Here is a 20,732-nt window from a genome sequence, read left to right as displayed (position 1 = left end):
CACCCCCTCCCCCAGCTCAGGCGGCCCCAGGGCCGTCCTCTGTGCTGCCGGCGGCTGAGTGTACCACAGCACAGGACAAGGGTCCCACACACCTGCCACAAGGCTCCCAGGAACGTGGGTGCACCGTGGCCCGTGTGTGTCGGTGCCGACCGCACAATCCCGACCTCCTGCCTCCAGGAGCGCCTCATTTCAGGTCTTCCCCAGCAGGGATCCCCTCATCACGCCTCCAGCCGCTGCATCACCCCACTGGGCTGATGACATGGAGGCTCAGCGGGTTCCTGGCTTAAATGGGGAGCAAACTGAGCTCAGAGAGGGGGAGCCACTTGCCCGAGACCATGCGATTAGGGCCAGCAGGACAGAGATGCGTGCCTGTGGAAAGGGGGCTTTGTTTCTATTTATGTATGTATTTATTTATTTTTCTTTTTGGGTCACACCCAGCGATGCTCAGGGGTTACTCTTGGCTCTGTACTCAAGAATCACTCCTGGCGGTGCTTGGGGGGACCATACGGGATGCTGGGGATCGAACCCGGGTCAGCCGCATGCAAGGCAAACGCCCTACCCGCTGTACTATCGCTCCAGCCCCTGTTTCTCTTTATGTATTGAATTACAAAGTTACAGAGATGTTTATGATTGATTTTCAGGCGTATGTTGCTCCAACACCTGTCCCCCTCCCCAGAGCCCCCGAAGCTCCCTCACTGCCCTAGTGTTCCCTAACACCCCCTCACCCCTAGAACTGCCAAGCTTCCTGCTGAAGGAGGAGTTCTCCTCCTCCTTGTTTCTGTCGGGCTGGGGGGTGAGGGGCTTCCGACCCAGGCTTTCGGGCCAGGTGTGTGCCTGCACCACCTCCCTCGAGTGTTGTTTGTGGGCAGCTGCTGTGTGAGCCCTTTGTTGTTCGGGAAGATTACAGTTACTTGTGGGGTCCATCAGCCCTGGGGGTCAGGGAGCCTTGATCCCTGCTATTTATTCATCTTTAGCCCCCGTCCCGCAGCTCCCTGACACCTAAGGATGCTCACTGGGTGTTTGTAAAATCAAACCAAGTAGCGTTGGATGACCGGGGGGAGGACTGGCGGGGGCACAACCTCAGGTGACTGACCCCTCCACTCTGTGCTCCGCTTCTCTGGGGGCCTGGGTCTGGGATTGGAGGCTGAAAAACTCAGGGGTTGGAGAGATGGTGCAGGGGGTAAGGCACTCACCTTGCACATGGCTGACCTGGGTTCGATCCCTGGCACCCCATAGGGTCCATCGAACCCTGCCACCCGTGATCCCTGGGACTGGAGAGAGTACAGCAGATAAGGCAAGGCTTGGCTAGTGTTTGGTCCCCGACATGCAGACGGTCCCCTAAATCTGCCAGGAACGCAGAGTCGAGTGGGCCCTGAGCAGCCTGGGGTGTGGCCCCCAAACCAACAAAGCAAACCCCAGAGTGGCTTCTAGGTGAAGGAAGTGCTGGCATGGAGTCCCACTGGCCCCTTCTGGAGGGGTACTTCTGTGCCCGCGGTCTGTCTGTCTCTGGGACGGCCTTGGCAGTGGCAAAGGGTCCTGAGCCTAGGACCCTCCACAGCTCCAGCCCCATCTGCCTTTGTTCTGGGACTTAGGTCTCACAGCAAAGAGGAAGAAATAAAATGGGCTCACACCCTCCACACACCTCCAGCCGCTGCATCACCCCACTGGGCTGATGACATGGAGGCTCAGTGGGTTCCTGGCTGAAATGAGGAGACGGACCAGATGCAGTGGGCACCATGTTCCAATTGGGCCCCCGTCCACGGTTGACCATCCCTGACCACTCTGTGTCCCCCCTTCCACATGTCTGGGCTCTGTTGTCCCTGACCAGTGGGGCCTCCTGTCTGCTCAGACCCTGCCCGGGGTGCTGACGCCCCGTACCATGGGGCTTCCCCCAGATTCCACGGCTCAGTGCCGGCACGGGCGCCCAGACAGGTGAGCCCTCCCGCACCTTCCTCGCCCTCGAGTTCTCCAAGCCTCAGGAGGAACAGGGGAGGGAGTGCATGGAGTCGCCCCCATAATCATACCAGCAGGGGGAGAATTGCCCCCCACCAGCGTCAAGAAAGCTCCTCACTACCCAGTGCTCCCATTGCCTTGAGGGCTGGGGCCACAGATTCGAACCCCAGGGGCAGAGGCTGACTCTCCCTGTGCTCCTTCATAGATTCACATTCACACCCCCCAGTGAGGGAACAGCGAGGTTCTTGTCACTCTGCCCAGAAACGTGTGCCTTTGTCTCCTGGAGAGTCTGTCCCTCAGCTAGAAAGGACCATATGTGCGGACTGGAACGATAGCACAGCAGGTAGGGCATTTGCTTTGCACATGGCAGACCCGGATTCGATTCCCAACATCCCATATGGTCCTCTGAGCACCACCAGGAGTGATTCTTGAGTGCAGAGTCAGGAGTAACCCCTGTGCATTGCCAGGTGTGACCCGAAAAGACAAAAAAAAAAAAAAGAAGAAAGAAAGAAAGAGAAAGAAAGAAAGAAAGAAAGAAAGAAAGAGAAATAAAGAAAGAAAGGAGCAAACGTGTCCTGAAGGGATGCGGTGTCCTGAACCACAGCAAAAAGGCGCCCTTCTCTGGCACCCACCCGGGGGAAGGCTGACTTCCTGTCTCCCGGCATTTCCAGTTCCTGCTGGTGAAGCCCCTGCTTGTCAGGTCACCGTGGGAAGCTTAGGGGGAAGGGGAGGGCAAAGAGGAGTGCCCGCTTGGTGGGACAGATCAGGTGGCTCCCTTCTGCCCTGCTTTTTCCTCAGGCCCCTGCAGCTGGTGCCCCTTCCTACTCAAAGCCCACCTTGTTGGATACCAACTATTGGTGGGTTTCATGGGCTGAGCGGGAGGGGGATGGCTAACCACAGTGAATACTGGGGAGTGGTCTCACACACACACACCCGAACAGACACCCCACACCCATCTCACACCACATACCTCACACCATATGCAACTCCCCCCCACACACCCATCACACCACACATACAACCACAGCCTGAACACACATCCCACACACCTCACACCATATACAACACACAACACACATACACCACACCCTGAACACATCCCCCACACACCTTACACCATACACACACTTTAGCTCACACCATATACAACCACACACACACACATACACACGCGCACACACACACACACACACACAAACCTCAACCACAGACACAATACACCTCAGTGATGTGTGGAAGAACCTGGGGTGGAACTCGTGGCCTGGAGCCTGCACGGCGAGCACTCTGTCTCTGAGTTCTCAGAGAGATGCACAGAGTCATATCCATAGGCCCTGAGAAGAATGGGTCAAGTGTTTGAATTGTTCACTGGGGATCAGAAAGACAGTGCAGGGGTTTAGTTGTCTGCTTTGCACCCCACTAACCCCACGTGATCCCCGGCACTGCATATGGTCCCCTGAGCACTACCGGGGTGCCTCCTGGGAACAGAGCCAGAATAGCCCCTAAGTACTGCTGGGGGTGGCCCCAATCTTCCTTCCCAAAATAAAAGAACAAAATATATATAAACGTTCACTAGTAAGATAGATAATGATCTTCCTGTCCTTGGCAGGACATGAGCAGAGGGTGGTGAGGAAGGAGACAGAAAAATTGTTCATTAGACACAGTAACAATAAAGTCTCCAATGGAGACGTTACTGGGCCCGCTCGAGCAAATCGACGATCAACGGGAGGGCCTTTACTTTTACCTTTTAGTAGAACTGAGTTCCCAAAGCCCTCAAGTAGCCAACATCTTATGACTAGTTTTCTTTTTTCTTTTTCCCTGTGGTTTTTAGGCCATATCCTGCGATGCTCAGGGGTCACTCCTGACTCAGAAATTAGTTCTGGTGGTGCTTGGGGGACCATACAGAATACTGGGGGGTTGGATTTGGGTCAGTCAGGTCCAAATCAAGTGCCCTACCTGCTATACTATCGCTGTAGCCCCATTATGGCCAGTTTTCATAGGAACCATTCACTGAGCCTGATCCTTTATCTTGGGAAATGTCTTGTAAACTTTCAGGAGTCATTTTCATTCCCCGGGTATTTTCTGTATACCCACTTTTCCACCTTTTACTACATACTGTTTGGGTGGTGTGAGGAATTAGCATGAGTTACTTCTTCCACATACCCTACACTCTATTTTGAGGTTACTTATGACTTGTGTGATGTCCAGTACACCAAGAGTGTGTATGTTCTGTGAGAGAGAGAGGGAGGGGGGAGGGAGGGCGAGAGAGAGAGGGAGGGAGGGAGGAACGGAGGGTAGGAGGGAGGGAGGGAGGTAGAGAGAGGAGAGCACTAAAGTGGAGAACTCAAGAAGATCATGGACAGGGTAAGTCTCAGAAAGTAAGGAGTATTCTGCCTGAGTAGCAACCAGAGAATATTCTAGAACAGGGTAATTCTGCCCCCCGGGGGATTGTGCTGAAAAGTTCAGGGAGTGTAGTAACCTCAGGTGCATCTGGGGAACACTTTCTGTTGTTTTGTTTAAAGAAACTGCTTTCTTTATATAGAAGTGGGTACACTGAGTGATTTTTTACTTTTTTCTAAAAAACGGGAAGTAGGTCAAAGAAGTTTGGGAATTGCTGCTCTAGATAAAGGGGGCAGTATAAGTTTGACAATGGGGGGAAAATATCTGGAGGTTTGAGAAAAGAATGGTCTGGGATGGCTGGGGCATTGGGCTACTTGGAAGAGGTTGGCGGGGGGGGGGGGTGGCGGGATGCAGGCTGGGCTCTGCCATATCTATTCCCAGTGTCCACTGCCACCACCAACGAGAAAGTGTCTGCCAAGGGCTTAACATATGGCAGACACTGCGCACTATACTGACTGCCAGAGACCCAGGACTGGTGTTCTAATTCTTCCCATTTTACAGATGAGCAAACTGAGACTCAGGGACTCTAAATCCCTTGCCTAAGGTCACACAGCCTGCAAGAAGCAGAGCTGAGTTCACACCTAGAATTCAGGGAACTTTTGTTTTTAATCTCTTTCACTGTATAGATAAATGCCATGTGCTGGCTTATAGATTTGCTTTGCATAATTAAACCTTGTGGAGAGTTTCTACTGTGACTTCTGCTCTAGAAAAAGGAAAGGCAGTGATGGAGAGGGACGGCCATTAGGAAAATGATGAACCTGATTCTATCTGCATCTGGAATGACCTGCCCTCCACACTGGCTTTTTAGGGTCAGTTCTCACTGGCCACAGTCCGCTGAGCTCCAGAAAAATCTGGAAGTGGGGTAAAATTTTCTACCAATCAGGGCCTGAGAAATAGCACAGCAATTAGGGTGTTTGCCTTTGACCAGCCATTAGGTCTTTTTAAAAGTAATATCAGTGGCCAGAACCATAATATACTGGGTAGGGTGTTTGCCTTGCATGTGGCCAACCTAGGTTCGACCCTCAGTATCCCATATGGTCCCCAGTGCACCACCTGGAGTAATTCCTGAGTGCAGAGCCAGGGGTAATCCCTGAGCATCGCGGGGTGTGGCCCACAAACAACAATCACAGAAGTTTTGCCAATCAATCTGGGGGACCAGGGATAGGCAGCAAAGAGGGAGAGGAGGCTTTAAACTGAGGACAAAGCCTGGAGGTGAGTGCGTGCCTGGCCTTTTTGTGAGGGGATGATGAGCAGCAGAGACGGCTCTGGACTGTCTGATCTGGTTGTGTCATCTGCAAGGACGCCACTCTCAGAGTTTGGGCCAACTGGTGACTTCCTGGTGGGCACCAGTGAGCATATTTTTGGGGAATCTGGAGTCAGAGAGAGTGATGAGCTGTGGAATGATCCAGTGTATCACTGCAAGTTCTTCCCTTTGTCCTGACAGTAAAGCTGCCCTGGGCACCCCCATCCCTCCAGCCTGATCTTCCCACCCCCCCTCCTCCTAATCTTCCCACTTCACCCCTGCCCACCTCATTGGCATTCGCATGGCCAGCCCTTCCCCCAAGGAGAGTGTCAGCTCCAGCAGGGGGCGTTGGTCGGGTTCATTGGCCAGTTTGTAACATTGTTTTCCCATGGCAAACTCTGATGCCTCTCTCAGTGCTGGCACCAAAGAGGTGCTGGTTAGGGCCGGTTGAATGAATAAACAGCCACCACCCAGGTTTATGTACTTTGTTACGCCTCACATAGACCTGTCTGTTCCCCAGCGCCCAGGGGCATGTTCTTAGCTAGGAGTTAGATTCTCACCTCTTCCAGGATCCCCTCCCCCCACCCCCAGTCTCCAAGGCGTCTCCCAGTGCTGCAGAGCTGGCAGGACTTTCCCAATCTCTGCACTGACCACACTTCTTCCTTCAACTTCTTTGTTTTTGCTGATTGCATCACCAGAAACATTTAACATCACAGAAATACATAACCTCCAACGAGAACTTCTGTTCAGAACTGGCATATGTTTCACCTTCTCTTTCCATGTGATTACATTTAAGTGAGCCTACTCTTGGTACTGTTAGTACCAAGAGTGTCGGTATACTCTTGTGCCGGGTGTGCTGGTACTGTGACTGTTGGTATGTTGGTGTTGGTACTCTGTTGGCACGGTTAGGCTCTTTGTTCCTGTTATTTTACTTTAGTAAGTCTTGGACACCATCCATATCAGTGATTGAAGAGCACTCTCACTCTTCTTCATGACTGTATGTGGCGGTGGGTGGCTAATGACCAATCATCTTCTCTTCTTTGTTTGTTTTTTGGGGCCACACCCAAGGGTGCTCAGGAATCACTCCTGCTGGGGCTCAAGGGACAATATAGGATGCCTTAACCCTTGTCTATTTCTCTGGCCCTCAACATCCCACTTTTTCTCTCTGGTTTTTGGACTATACCTTATAATGCTCAGATGCTACTACTCTTGGCTTGTAAATCTTATGTGTTGCCAGGGTTTTTTTGTTGTTGTTGTTGTTAATTGATACATTTGGTACACAGTTACAAAGTTGCTTATGATTGGGTTTCAGTTATACAATGTCCCAACAAGATGCCAGGGATTTGAACCTGGGTCAGGTGCATGCAAGGCAAGCATCTCCTGCCCACCCCTCCCCCCTCCTGCCTATCCCTTCTTAAATATATTTTGGGGCTGGGGCTATAGCCAAGACTTGCATGCCTGAGACCCTGGCTTCAATCCCAGGGGGGCAGCGGCGGGGGACCTTCAGGCTGGTTCTAGAGTTGCTGAGACAGGATGTGGACATTTAAGTTCACAATTGATGTTTCTGTGTTGTCCTTTCCGAAAGAATTGTACCTCTGCCCGGTGACCCTGCCCTTGTGCGCAGCCCCACCACTGTTTGGGCTCACAATGGACCCGAGGCTGAAACGGTTGGTGGCTGCGTTCTGGGTGTGCCCGTTCTGGCAAGAGTAAGGACTTGTTGATTGAGTAGGCAAAGGAAGGAGGTGAGTATGAGGCAGCCAGTGGAGAGAGCCAAGCCTGGTTAAGCCACAGGACCCAGCCACTGCGGGGAGGTAGCCCTGCTGCTGTCTTGGAGAGCGTGGGTGTGATGATGAGTGTCAGAAATCTCAGTTCACACCTCTTGCCGGTGGGGGAGTCTGTTCCCCTCCACAGGGGCAGCTCCAGCCCACGTCTCCAAACCCACCCCCTGCCTCCTTTCCCTTCTGCCCTCCAACTGGGCTCCCCGGGCTCCTTACAGACCGTTCCCTTTCTGCCCTTCCTCTCCTACCTGGAAAGTCTTTCCCTTTTCAATAAGCTGCTGAGAGACCTCTCTCTCCCATGACAGGTTTCCTTTCATGCCAGTGAGGGCCTTTATCCTGTGTTGATCTCTGTGTTGATCTAGGGGCCTGAGTCCCCTGTAGGTGGAGAATGCTCTAGGTTTCCTGGGTTTCCATCTCAGGGTATGAATGAACCAAGTGCCCAACAGTCCAGTGGGCAGGCCCAGGCAGGAGTCAATGGAATTTTACCCCACAGGGGCGTTCCCCAGGTGCCGCAAAGCTTGGTGAGGGTGGTGGGTTCGGAAGAAGAAAGGAAGGAAGAAGTTGGTAAAGGGATGTGGGGCCTGAGGTACAAGTCACAGGCCTGCCAAGAGAAGTGGAGGCACCCGAAGGGGAAACTGGGCTGGGGGAGAGTGAGGGACCACTGGGGCCTGAGTGTGCAGAGCTCAGGGGCTGTGCGTGAGACTTCCCCGCAGGTGGTCTTACGGCGAGGGAGATAGTGCAGAGGGTTGGAGTGCTTGCATGGCCTGTGTGCCCAAAGCCATTCCTGCTACCACATGACCTCCTGAGAAACCACTGGGTATAGTGGTGGCCCCTAGCATTGCTGGGGAGCCCACTCCCCCCAAAAATAGGTTAAAAAAGAGAAGAGGCCTAGCTGGCAGCACCACTTGGAGCTCAGCAAAGATGCTGGCATCGCCTTTGGTGATGAGATTCCGTGGCCTAGGAGTGAGACAGGAAGAGTTCTCTGAGGATCCTGGGTGGGGGCCTGCATGTGGAGGAGGAAGAAGGGTGGTCAGCGTGGTCAGTGGCCACATTGGTATGGTCCTGGGAGCCAGTGGATGGGAGGAAGCCCAGCTCTTGAAGGCCAAGGAGGAGAGGGAGGCCTCTTGCCTGGGTGACGGGCTGCTGCTCTGGTGAGGAGGCGGAGAAGAGGGGCTGGTTTAGGGCGGGTGCAGGCCACAGGGAGGAAGCTCAGGACCAGCTCTGACTGGGGGCGTTGGGAGGGGGAAGGGGATGAGCACTGTGGGATGTGTGAATCACTTCCCCTCCAGGGGGAAGAGCCAGAGCCTCTGAGTGGCGACTCTGTGTCTGGTGGCGATAGAAGGGCATTCTGGTTACTCACTGGGATTTCCAGCCAGCAGTGCTGGCTGGGGCTAGGGTAGGCAGGCCTTGGAGCCTCAGAGAGCAGTTTTGTGATAGGGTTCAGGGTTTGTGGGAAAAGTGGCACCTCAGGAGACTTTGGGTGGGGGGGGGGAAGGGGCATCCTTCGGTGTCCATGCTGCCAGCTTATCTGACCGGGTGCAGGTGGTCCATGCCATGCTGCAGAGCAAGAGATGGAAACTGGTGGCACTGAGCCCTGGGCTGGCAAACTTATACCCTGGGGAATGCCAGGCCTGGTTGTTCCCAAGCCCTGGAAACAGCCTCTCCCACCCAAACCAAATGAGGAATTGTGGCTGAAAGGGCCCTTCAGATGTGCCAGCCTATTTATAGCTCAGCCAGGGCGGGAGAGGGGAAAAACCGGGAGCCCAGGGAGAGGGTGGGTATGGCATGGGGAGGGACTCTGGGATCTGGTCGGGGAAGTCCCTGATCATGGCCCATTTGCCCTGGGACCCCAGATGACTCACTGCAGTGGTGACAGGTCACTGATAGCTGCACTGACAGGAAAGCCAGGGACCCCATTACAAGCTCAGAGCCTCCACAGACTTAGGGTGGGGGACAGGCAGGTTGGGATCAGAAGGTTGGGATCCGTTCTCCTTTAACTTACTGCCTCATCCTCAACACTCCTCACACCTGACGGGAAGTGACACATGGCTGGCACCAGCCAGGCCACTCCAAGTTGTGTCTTCAAGAGACACAACGGTTGACCCCAGGGAGAGAGAGAAGAGAGAGAATAGATACTAGAGAGAATAGAGAGAGAGAGAGAGAATAGAGAGAATATAAAGAGAAAATAGGAAGCTTCTGGAATATTGGGGGGCTGGAAGAGATGATTCCTGGCCAGGGGTTGGGGTGTGTTCATGGGGATTTGCTTGAGGGGGACTCAGGCTTTGGGACTCACCCGGCAGATTCTCATTTTCACTTGATCTGCCTGGTTGCTGCACCGAGTACCATCTGAGTGGTGAGTTGGGGGGGAGGATGTGAATCTGATATTGACTCCAAGGTGTCCCCATGAAGCAGTAGGATAAAGGGGGCACTCAAGGACAATGCCCCTCTAACTCCCCAAGTTCCCAGAGGCAGAGTCCGGCAACAGCTCATCTGGGCTTCTGGGCCCAGCTCATCACTGTGAGGACTCACTTGCCGTGTTTGTTTTGCTTGTTAATGGAAGGCCTTTGCCGGCCCTTTCACACCGAGAGATTTCGCTGAAGAATCGAATCCCGGCTTCTCCTTGAGATGGGGCTACTGGAAGTCCTCCGGGAGCCGGGAGGCGTTTCTTCAGTTCATCCAGCCCTATGGGGTTTACTTCACCGATGTCACCTGCAGTGGCCACTTTACCCCTGGTGTTGTATGGCCGCTGTTGTGGGGCGCTGCCCCTAACTCCCTTCCCGGGAGTACATTTCCATCTACGCACATCTCGGGGGTCAGGACTGGGGTGGGGGCCGTCAGGTGAGGCTGGGGTGAATTAGTCTCAGGCACCTTGAAGAAATCCAGAACGAGCCGGAGGGGACTGGGCAGGGTCAACGTGGCCCCGGCTCTGGGAAAGGCTGGGCCGCATGGGGCCCAGGTCCCCTTGTTAGGAGAAGGCGGCCTGGCGGCACCCGGAGAGTGCGAGGGGGCTTTTGGGGGCCCTGGCCGTCCCCCGGGGCTGGTGCTGGCCGCGGCCGCCAATGCACCCGGCGCCGTGGGGCCGAGAGGCGGTTTCTCCCCAGTCCCCCCGGGGCACCCCGGTGCCCAGGTGTCAGCGCCCGCGGGCCGGGCCGAGCAGGGGCGCGGGCGGCGGCGGCGGCTCCGCCCCCTGCGGCGGGCGCGCGGGGTCTCGGGCTGTAAATAAGGCGGCGTGGCGGGGGCCGACCCCCCTGCGCCCGGCCGCCTGGCCCCTCCCCGCGCCGCACGCGCCGCCGCCGGCCGGTGACCGCACGGCACAGGGCTCGGCTCCACCTCGCCCGTCCTGGCGCGCATTTCCTGCCTGCGCGGCCGACGCGAGCGGCCGAGGGGCGCGCGGGTGCGGCGGCGCGCTCGGCCGGGCCGGGCATGGGGCGCTCCCCCGCGCGCGCGGGGCCCGGGGAGGCCGGCGTGCGGGTGTAGGCCTGCCCGGCGCGCCCTCCCCGCCGCCCGCCGCCCGGCTTCCTGTTTGCCCTGCGCCGCCCGCTGCCATGGAGGAGGAAGAGGAGGCCATAGGCTTTCTGGACAAGGTGCTGGAGGATGAAGATGTGTTTCTCCTGGAGGAGTGCGAGCTGGGAACCCCGACCAGCCCCGGCTCAGGGTCCCCCTTCTTGGTGGCCGTGAAGGTGGGACGGTGACACGCCCTGGGTGCCGGGCGGGGGCGGGGGCCGTGCGCGTGCGCGCGCGCGCGCGCGGGCGGACCCCCAGCGCAGGGGCGCCGCGGGAGGGGGCCGGGTGGGGAGAGGTGCGGGCGGGCAGCGGGCCGCCTGCCCCGGCACCAGCTGGCCGTGGGGGGAGTGGCTGCCGCCTCGTCCCCGGCCAGCTGTGCCCGCCCGGGGCTCGCTCGCTCTCTCGGGCAGGGACATGAGTCACCCGGTGGGCACGGAGTGGTGGGAGCCTGCGGCCCCCGGGGGGAAGCTGGCTGACTCGAACCGGGAGGCAATAATTCATTGTTTCCATGGCAACGGCCGGGCTAAGTGCTCTCCTGAAGTTGGGGCCCAGGGGGCCGCCTCCCTAGCCGGAGAGTGAGGAAGGACTGCATGAATCTGGGCTGGGAGGGGGCGGGGAGCCCGGGGCCACTGAGGCTCCCGGCAGGAGAAATGAACCAGCCCCTCCCCCCACCAGGGTCCCGTAACCGTTTGGAGGTTGCACCCTGTGATGAGGGGCTTGTCCCAAAGTGGGCACAGGCAGGATGTGGCTGCTGACAACACCCTCCCCCCCCACCAGCTCTTGGCCTCAGTGTCCCCCCTCCTCCTGCCCCAGAACTTGCCTTGAAAGTAGAGCAGGAGGAGAATGGGGACACGGAGCCCCTTTCCCAGGGCAGGGCTCCCCCTTACACTGTTCCTCCCCACCCCCCCTGAGCTGCCTGGCACAGCACCCTGCTTCTTGCTTTCCCCGCAGCCCTCTGACCTCCGCTTTTTGCCGGCCTCATCCCTGGTGTACAGGTGGAGGGCGAGCCGGAGGGGGAGCAGAGCCCACAGCCCACTGCATCCCAGGAGAGGGGTCCCGAGCAGGCTGTAGTCAGGGCCTGTCCCCAAGCTGCTAAGAGCCCCTCGGCTCCTCCCATGAGGTGCATCACAGCCCTGCCCCCTCACTACACCGGTCCTGAGGAGGCGCTAATGGAGTAAAAATAGACTGCAGACCCACGGAGCTGACTGGCGCTGGCGATGTGTGTGGAGTCTGGGTGGAGCAGTAGCTGGAGGCCTGGGGTGGAGCTGCAGAGGGAGGCTGGTGCAGCTGGCATGACCCCCTGGCGCTCTCTTTTGATGCGACTTGGAGCCCAGGGCCCAAGTCATGTGTCTCACTGGGCCCGTGAGGCGCTTTTACCAGGTCTCCTTCCCAGCCTAGCGCCCCAGTTGTGAGCTGTGCGGGGTGTTGGGTGGAGTGCGTGGATCTTTGAGAAGTCTCCCCATAGTGCGTTCAATGGCTCTGCCCTGAGTCTGGAAACTTCCTCGTGGGTCTTAGCCCGCGCTGTATTCTGCTCAGAACTCCAGATCTACCCCTCCTCTGGTGTGTCCTGAGGGCAGGGCCCGTGTGGTCCCCATGCTGTTCACAGCTCCATGTTTGGTGCATGGCAGGTGTTCGGTGAATTCAGGGGTGAGGGCCGTTCTGTGGGATCTACGATGGGGCTACCAGGCCCCGGCCAGGCCCCTTCTCAGAGGTGTTCTAAGAACGCCCAGACTTAAGTCGCTTCTGAAAAGTCAGCTTGTCCCGGCTCTTTCTGAGTTTCTCCCTTTCTCTCTGCCTTGTCACCTTGGTGTTCTGGGTTGTCCTGAGCTTGGGGCAAGAGGGCCTTTCCCAGAATGTTGCTGAATTCCTCAACCCTGTTTTCGCCTCAGCACCGGGAGACTGCCTCCCTCGAGGGGGCAGGCTTAAGGTCTGGAGGGGAGGAAGAGAAGCAGGTGTCTGCAGAGAGGGGACATGAGAGCATTTATTGATTCAGCAAACGCCGTGTGCGTGTTCGCATTCTTCAGCACGTTCTGCCCAGCACTGGGGAGGAGTGGTCCTTTCACAAAGTTTCAAGTTCTGGACAAGAGTGCGAGTGCACAGGAGTCGGAATATCCAGAGAAAGTCTTCGGGGCCATGAGAAGCATTCTCATAAGAGGCACCAAATTTGAAGGAAAAGCCATTACTCACCGAGGCAGGGCTAGACTGGGTGTGTGGCCACACATGTGGTCCAGGGGCCTTTCTGGAGGCTGAGCTGTCCGGGACTGTCCGCTGTCTTGGCACCCTCCCATGTGCTAAGACCGTTCCTGGCAGCTGGTCGGAATCCAAGGCAGTTCTCTCTGTGCTATTACTTTACTTCAGGAGTACTTACCTTAAACGGCAGTTGTGTTTCCTGCGCGTGTGTCCAAATGCCTGTTCTATAAATCAATCCAGTTTTCAGGGTAATTTCCAAGCTGCTTCATCTTCCTAGGAGGCAGCTGTGAAGATGGTCGTGGTGCTCTCGAGAGCTAGTACGGGAGCATCTTCCCACCCAGACTCTCTTTTGAGGAGTCAGTGATGTATAAGCGAGTGATGCTGCAGAGAACTCATAGCAACATCACCTCCCATCTGCGAAGTATTGTACACTTTCCAAAAATCTTTCACGCAGTTCTATTTAAAGGTAGGTAGGGCTGATAAGGGCTCTGCTATATAAAAGCGTCTATTTAAAGGAACTCAATGTCAGAAATAAAGATCCTTTTGTAATGCAGATGAACCCTTCAGGTGTGACTCTGTGCCAGGTTTTAATGGTTTGTCTGGAGCGCCTTTGTTTCTGCTTCACCTGCCCAGGTCTCTGCTCCTTCACTAGCTTATGACACTGCCATCTGGGACCCTTGGTGTTTCCTGAAGTATGGGCCGCAAATGTGATGATCTGAGAGACAGTTTAAGTGGCACCTGGAGAGGGCTTTTGAACTTTAGTAGATTAACATGTATCAGAAAAAAATAGAACTTGCACACATCTCGCCTCTGTGATTTCAGACATGCTTGGGGTAAGACTTAGAAAACCTACTTGTAGAAACTGGAGAGATAATACAGTGGGTAGGATGCTTGCCTGGCACGTGGCCAACCTGGGCTCGATCCCCAATACCCCATATGGCCCCCTGCACCCCGTCAGGTGTGATCCCTGAATTTAGAGCAGGAGTAAACCCAAAGCACCACCGGGTATGGCTCAAAAACAAAAAAGGAAAACCTAATTGTAGAGCCAGGGAGATGCTCAATGAGCTGGAGCACATATTTTGCTGTTAGAGGCCTGGGTTTGATCCCTGATACTGCACAGTCCTGTCACTACCCTCAGAGAATGACCCCTGAGTACCACCAGGTGTGACCTCCAAAAAAAATGGAAAAAAAAAAAGGCTTGTTGTCAATCACAGTGCTCAGGAGATAATCGCGCAGGTGGTATGTATGAGAAAGCCACAGAGGTGGGGCATGGACCCCTGGAGTCAGCACTGTCTGCTGGTCCCTGGGGATCTGTGTAGAGCCTCGGTGTGTGCAGGGAGCCTGGGCCATCCCTCCCTGTGTGCCCTGGACAGGAGAGCATGGTGCATGTCCCTGCCCTGTCTGCACTCAGACAGCAGCTGGTTGTCGTGGAGTTGGCATGGGCAAGCCGCCACCCCAGTGGAGCTTCTCCGAGCAGATCCTGCTGGAGCTTTTTTTGCCCGTCAGCTGAATCCTGCTGTCTGCGGAGTCCCTTGGCTCGGGCTTGGCGTTGCAGCTGGCCCTGCCTGTTCTGTCCCTGCTGCTGTCTCGGAGGAGGTGGAGATTCATAGAGATTGAGTCTTGGCTTGACCTCAGCTCAAACCTTTGGCGGCTTTATTTAGCTCTGGACTCCACAGCATACCCGACCAGAGCTGGTCAAGCCTTGCTTGGAGATACCGGTTCCTGTCAGAGTGATTTGACCCCTGTGGATTTGGGGGCCACTTCGTGCTGCTCCTGTGAGCCCAGCAGCTCCTGTGAGATGCTGGAGCTGAAGGAGCCCCACAGCTGTGTTTCATAAGCCCCACTCAGAGAGGAAGTGGGGATAGCGTCTTTCAGAAAACTGCTTTCCTGCTGGGGGGCCTGCCAGGAGCACGGTGCTGGCAGTGGGCACCCTTGAACTCTTTGGAGATCTTGTTCTGGAGATGTGGGGCATCTGGACACCCGGCTGAGATGTTCTTCCCCATCTTCGAATCCCAGTGCCAGGTTTCCCAGCGTGGGAAACGATGAGTCAGTGAATGTGGAGACCTGGCTTTAAAGCGATAAGGGCCTTGAGAGGAGGGAACAAGCCACTGCAAATTTCCAGATAATTCTAAAGCAGGAGCACGTGGGGTCAGAGGGAAGCAGAGAAAAGGTGGAAGAGGGCATTGGTGGTAACTGAGCAACAGGCCTCCCTCCCCTTACTGAAATCCACGGAATTTGTCTTCCTACCTCCTCCCCCGCTGCCACTGTCCAGACAGTGGCAGTGAATGTGTCCACAGTTGGGACTCTTTGGGGGCACATTTGAGTACCTTTTGGAGAGCACTTTCAAGATTGGACTGTGAGGGATGGGCATGCAGCTGAGTGAGACAGTGTGTGCTTTGCACATATGCCCCCCCCAAAGGAAAAAAAGATTGGGTTCTTTGAGGTAGGGGGCATTTCTTGGAGTTAGGATCTTGCTGAAATGGGGGGTCAAGGAGACTCTGAGGGTGCTGTGAAACCCCAAATCTCCCCCCAGGCCTCGTTCAACCAGCTCTGCAGTAGTTTCACAGGTGTGAGCCAAGCCACTTCCTTTAATAGATATTTGCCAAGTCCTCAGGCAAATCCATGACTGGCCATAGGCTGGAGGGGAGCAGGGCCTAGTCGGAAGGGCGGCACTAGCCTGATGGAGAGTTCCCATTTGTCCCACTTGGAGGCAGCTGTTTTATGTGATGTGCAGGGACGCCAGCAGGGCCCTGGTCCTGAGCCAAGGCTGGGGTCACGGCTCCAGCTGGGATCTGGTTCCGGGGAGGGAGCCGCCTGCCGGCAGTGCCCCAGCTCCAGGCAGCCCCAGCCTCTAGAGGGAGGGCGGCAGGAACACCTTCCAGATCATGGGATTCCAGTGAGTTAATCTGTGGAAAGAGCTTAGAACAGTGCCTGGTACCCGTGACGCCATCAATAAATAGTTTCCTCCCTCCTTCCCCAAAGCTCAGCACTCGTGCTGGCTTGCTAACATTGCTAAAACAAATCACACCAGGTTTATTATCCTAACACAACATGAAATTATTCTCTGAAGTTGGAAAGGAGCAGCAGGGCTGTGTTCCTTTTAGACATTCTAAAGGAAAGAATCCCTTCCTTGTCGTTTCTGGCAGTCCTGTATTCCTTGGCTCGTGGCCCCGGCCTCGGCCCGCAGAGCTGGTCGTGTAGCATCTTGCGACATTGCAGTTAGTCTCTGTCCCCTGTCCCCTATCCCCATGGGTGGTCGTGTTGATCATCACTGTGGCCCATTGGCTTCCTTCTATGGGCCCTCCTGCTGCCTTGTGATCCAGGTTCTCCTGAATCAGCCAGGAAAATCTCCTGTCTGAGACTCCTAACTCTGTCCATTCTGAAGTTTCTTTTACCATGTAAGGTAGCATGTCCTACATTTCACTGGTGGACATGGACATCTTTTGCTGGAGGTTGTGCTTCTGCCTCGGCATCAGATAACATTTCTGAGGCCTCCAGCACAAATCTGCTAAATGGGTCACTGATAAAAGGCCAATGATTCAGTCCCTCCCTGGGGGAAAGGGTGGGAACTCCCTCCTGAACTTGCCAGGCAGGCAGGTATACAGCTGCGGAGAGCAGTTAAGCTCTGGACTTTCAGATTGTGAGATGGCAGAGTGTGTGTGTATGTGTGTGTGTGTGGGGGGGATGTTCCCCTGGTGTGTGAATGACCTGGGTTCTATCCCTGTACCCCGTATGGTCCTTCGAGGCCTAGCAAGGAGCAGTTCCCGAGTACAGAGTCAGGAGTAACCCCTGATCACTGCTGGGTGTGGCCCCTAACCGAACAAAAAGGAATCAAAGTTCAGAGACCATAATACTCCTGACTGTTGGAAAGGAGCCCCGGTGCATGGGGGATTGAAAGGGTCAGGAAGGGCACTGGGGACTTACTGAAGTGAAGAAAAAGCTAGGCTCCATATCAAAGTTTGTCCTCAGATGTTTATATTGACATGTTTGTTATTGGGGGTGGGAGTCTCTATCTGGTGTTGCCAAGGACAGAAGCCTGGACCTTGTGCGTGCTCTGCATGTGCCCTGGTGTTTGACAATACCTGGCAGTGCTCAGGGGAGCATATGTGGTACTGGGGATCAAACCTAGGTCTGCTCTTGCTAGTGCCCTCCCTGCTGTACTCTCTCTGGCCGAAGCCGGTTTTACTTTATTTTCCTGCTCTCCAGTGTCTTTCTGCCCCGCTCGAAGAGCCACAGGAGAGCTGGGGCTGTGGTGTGCTTGTTTCCCGTTGTACCTATGGGAATTCTGTGTATGTTTGTAGGACACATAAGTAAGGGGTCAATGACGTGGTTGAATTCCTACAGGATCCCATGTGGTGGTAGGGGTAGTCAGTCCTTCAGTGGCGCTGGGCCTTAAGTGGCGTTCTCGGAGGGTTACCCTGATGCGGATGTGGACAGGAGGGAGGTGAGGGGAAGAGATGAGCCAGAGGAATCGGACAGCTGCAGAGGATGCTGTGAGCCTCAGCCACACCAGAAGGAAGAGAGAGACCAGCAAGAACGCTGCCACAGCTGTGAAAGGCTTGGGGGCCGAGTGTGGGACGGGCATGGGGGGGGAGGGAAAGAGAGGGGCCAGGGGGCCACTAGTGACCTTAGGGGATGCTGAGTGACAAGAGGACATGTGCGTTTGGGCAGTTAGAAGACGTGCTCCTTTCTGGCTCTTGCTCTGCATCAGGCACGAATGAGTGGGCATTGTAGGTCCACTGAGGCAGGACTCTGCAGAGAGGCAGGGATTCTGCAGCAGCTGTAGGAGCTAGCCGTGCCTTACATATGGATGTGGCTGTCAGGAGCAGCTGCACAGGCAGGCCTGTCTGTGGTGGGCCTGAGCCCCGGACACAGCAGGATTCCACTTGAGACACAGCCAGAGGCCACAAGATGGGTGCTCCCGTGGCTCTTCCATCCAACTCCCCTGCTCCTCCAAGCTGCTAGGAGGCTTCTTCTGGCCATGTGCTGGCCCTGCAGTGTCCTCCTGGTTGGTAGGCCCGGCCTCAACATGACTGATTTCTCTTCTGGACTGCCAACAGTTGCCTCCAGCCATTGGGCTGAGTCTTCTTTGTTTTTTGCTGTGTCTTTGATGCCCCACGAATGAGGCCAGAGCCTGTGATCTCTTGTCCTCTATTAAAGGCCTGAATAAGAGTCAAGAGAGGTCATACAGCAGGTCAGGTGTGCTTGCCATGCATGCTTACCTTGTATGCAGCCAACCCAGGTTCATTCCCTGGCACCATATATGGTGCCCGGAGCACTACCATTATGGCCCCCAAACAAAGAAGAGACAATCTATTTCCAGTCTGGGGGTTGGAGAGAGTACAGCAGTAAGGTGCATGGCAGATCTGGCGTTGATCCCTGGCATCACATACGGTTGGTCTCCGAGCACCCCCAGCAGTGATCCCTCAGTAGAGAGTTAAGAGTAAGCCCTGAGCGCAGCCAGGTGTCACCCCCAAGTGCATAACAAGAAAGCAAAGACTGAACAGGTAGGAGGACGAGTGGAAAGATACCAAATCTTACCGGGCAAAGGTGGGCAAGAAAAAGAACAAAAAGTTGGCAGTAGGAATATGCCTGGCTGCTTTTCCTTTGACATTTCTGGGTTGTCCAAAATTTCGGGGGTCAGCTTATCTGGCTTTCATCCTCTAGGAAAGTATTTGTTGAAGTAGATGGAATTGGCTGGTTAACGGCCCCGATCCCAAGATTTGGCCTCCTCTCATGAGCTCTGGCTTTTGTTTGCTTTTGCACAGGTGGAAGCTGGGAAGGGCCTGGAGATGAGGAAGCTGGTCCTCTCGGGGTTTCTGGCCAGTGAAGAGATCTATATCAACCAGTTGGAGGCCTTGTTGCTGGTGAGTACGCCATCTGGGGCCTTCTGGGCTCCTGTGGGACAGTGTCACTCTCCGGGGTGGTGTTTGGAGCTAGAGAGGCAGAGGACCATTCCTTTGCCTCGGGATGAGCCTGTAATTTTTCTGTGCTCGCAGCACTGGGCAGCTGTGGTCATTGGCAGAGTGACCCTGCGTCTCTGAGTCCGGCTCTCCCTTTCCTGCTCTGGGACGGGCAGGGACCACAGCACAGCCAGCCTCCCACCTGGGCAACCTCCCATGGCTCAGTGGGCTGGGCATTCCTCATTGGCTTCAGTGCTCTGTCCAGGTAGGGGACACACTGTCCCCCAAGCCTTGTCTCCTGGCATTAGGTGAGACCTCTGTGTCATGGTTGGACCATGTTTGTTTTCCCAGAGGGGTGGGGGTGGTGGGAATCAACTCCCGAGGCTCTAGGCCAGGGCCCGTGGGTAGAAGCTCTTCGTGTTGTTTTGAGAGGTGCCATAACTCCACAGCAGGAGACCCACCCGCAAAGGTGCCTCAGTTTCCTTTCCCAGATAAAGGCTTCACTCGGGGATCTGGCCCAGGAGGGGCGTGTTCAGATGTTTTCCAAACATAAAAAGGACTATACCAATGCAAGATATTTTTGCCTTTGAAGAAAGTGCTTATTAAATGTGTCTGGATATTATGCAGAGTGATTCTGGCATGTGAAACTCCTCTCCCTTGGGTGTCGCATAGTCTGACATAAGATTGTATCAGAAAAATGAGGAATTGGGCGTGTAGATCAGTAGAAAGCCATTCTTACCAGAATCATGAGATGCATATATATTCTCGCTGTGATCTGAGGAGCTTGTCACTTACTGCCCCAGGAGTGATTATCTGAGCACACAGATAGGTCGCCACGTGTGGGCAGCTTGTGATGCAGCTCATCAGAAGCTGATGGTACACCCTGTCTTGTTTTTCAAGCGAGGGACAATATGGCAGGTAGACCAGGATTCTGGTCTGGGATCAGAACTAGAACAAGACTTTGACTGCCATTCCTAGTCTATTTATGACTCTGTTTTTAGACCATGAGCAGGTTGTGAAATCAGCACAGTCGGTTGAACGAGAACTTGGAAATGAGGAGAAAGAAAATACGGTTAAAATAAGCCCTGTATCTTGAAATGATATATTTCATTTTGGGGGGTTTGGCTGGTTTGTTTTGGGGCCACACCTGGTGGTACTCAGGGCTTACTCCTGGCTCTGCACTCAGGGGTCACTACTGGCAGTGCTCGGGGGACCATATAGGGTGCCGGGATCAAACCCAGGTTGACTGTGTGCAAGGCAAACCCCTTACCAGCTGTACTATTGCTGTGGCCCCTTGAAATGATTTTTGTTGATTAACTCTGGCTGTGTGCTTCTGGATCTCTCGTCGTAGAGGAGCTTGGGGAAATCATATGGTTACTAGGGAACAAACCTGGGTTGCCACGTGCAAGGCAACTGCTCTACCTGATGTACTTGAATTATTTTTTGTTTTGTTTTGGGCCACTCTCAGCCTGGGGACTACTCCCCGCGGAGGGACCAGGTGGTGTCAGGGATGGAGCGTAGGATTCTCACGTGCAAAGCATCTGCTCCAGCCCTTTGAACTATCTTCCTGGCTCCTGTTTCTTAAAAGCTTTGAATGGTGTGCATCTGGGTATGGATGGATGTGTATTCTTGTCCAGGCTATTTCTTATGTGTAATGTGGATTTAAAACTCTGGCTTTGGGCAAGCTCACATAAAGTCATGAGTTCTAGTTTGTTTATCTGAAGATGAGAGATTGTGCCAGGACCTTTCCTCCCTTGGGTTGGA

General features: G+C 55.0%; 1 protein-coding gene across 4 annotated transcripts in view; it reads left to right on the top strand.

Annotated features, from left to right (window-relative positions):
* ABR (ABR activator of RhoGEF and GTPase) overlaps positions 1 to 20,732 on the top strand; it is a 199,510-nt gene that overhangs the window by 110,396 nt on the left and 68,382 nt on the right. For 3 of the 4 annotated variants that reach the window (XM_056126884.1, XM_056126888.1, XM_056126885.1), the window contains exon 3: positions 18,834 to 18,932. In XM_056126884.1, the coding sequence (XP_055982859.1) occupies positions 18,834 to 18,932 (99 nt within the window). Of the gene's footprint in view, positions 1 to 10,844; positions 11,052 to 18,833; positions 18,933 to 20,732 lie in introns of those variants that run through there. The other variant, XM_056126887.1, reaches the window with a different exon arrangement.

This window comes from Sorex fumeus, unplaced genomic scaffold (genome assembly GCF_029834395.1).
Source record: "Sorex fumeus unplaced genomic scaffold, SorFum_2.1 ptg000063l, whole genome shotgun sequence".
NCBI lineage: Eukaryota > Metazoa > Chordata > Mammalia > Eulipotyphla > Soricidae > Sorex > Sorex fumeus.
Note: the sequence above shows the minus strand (reverse complement) of the source record. Positions and strands in the feature narration are given on the sequence as shown.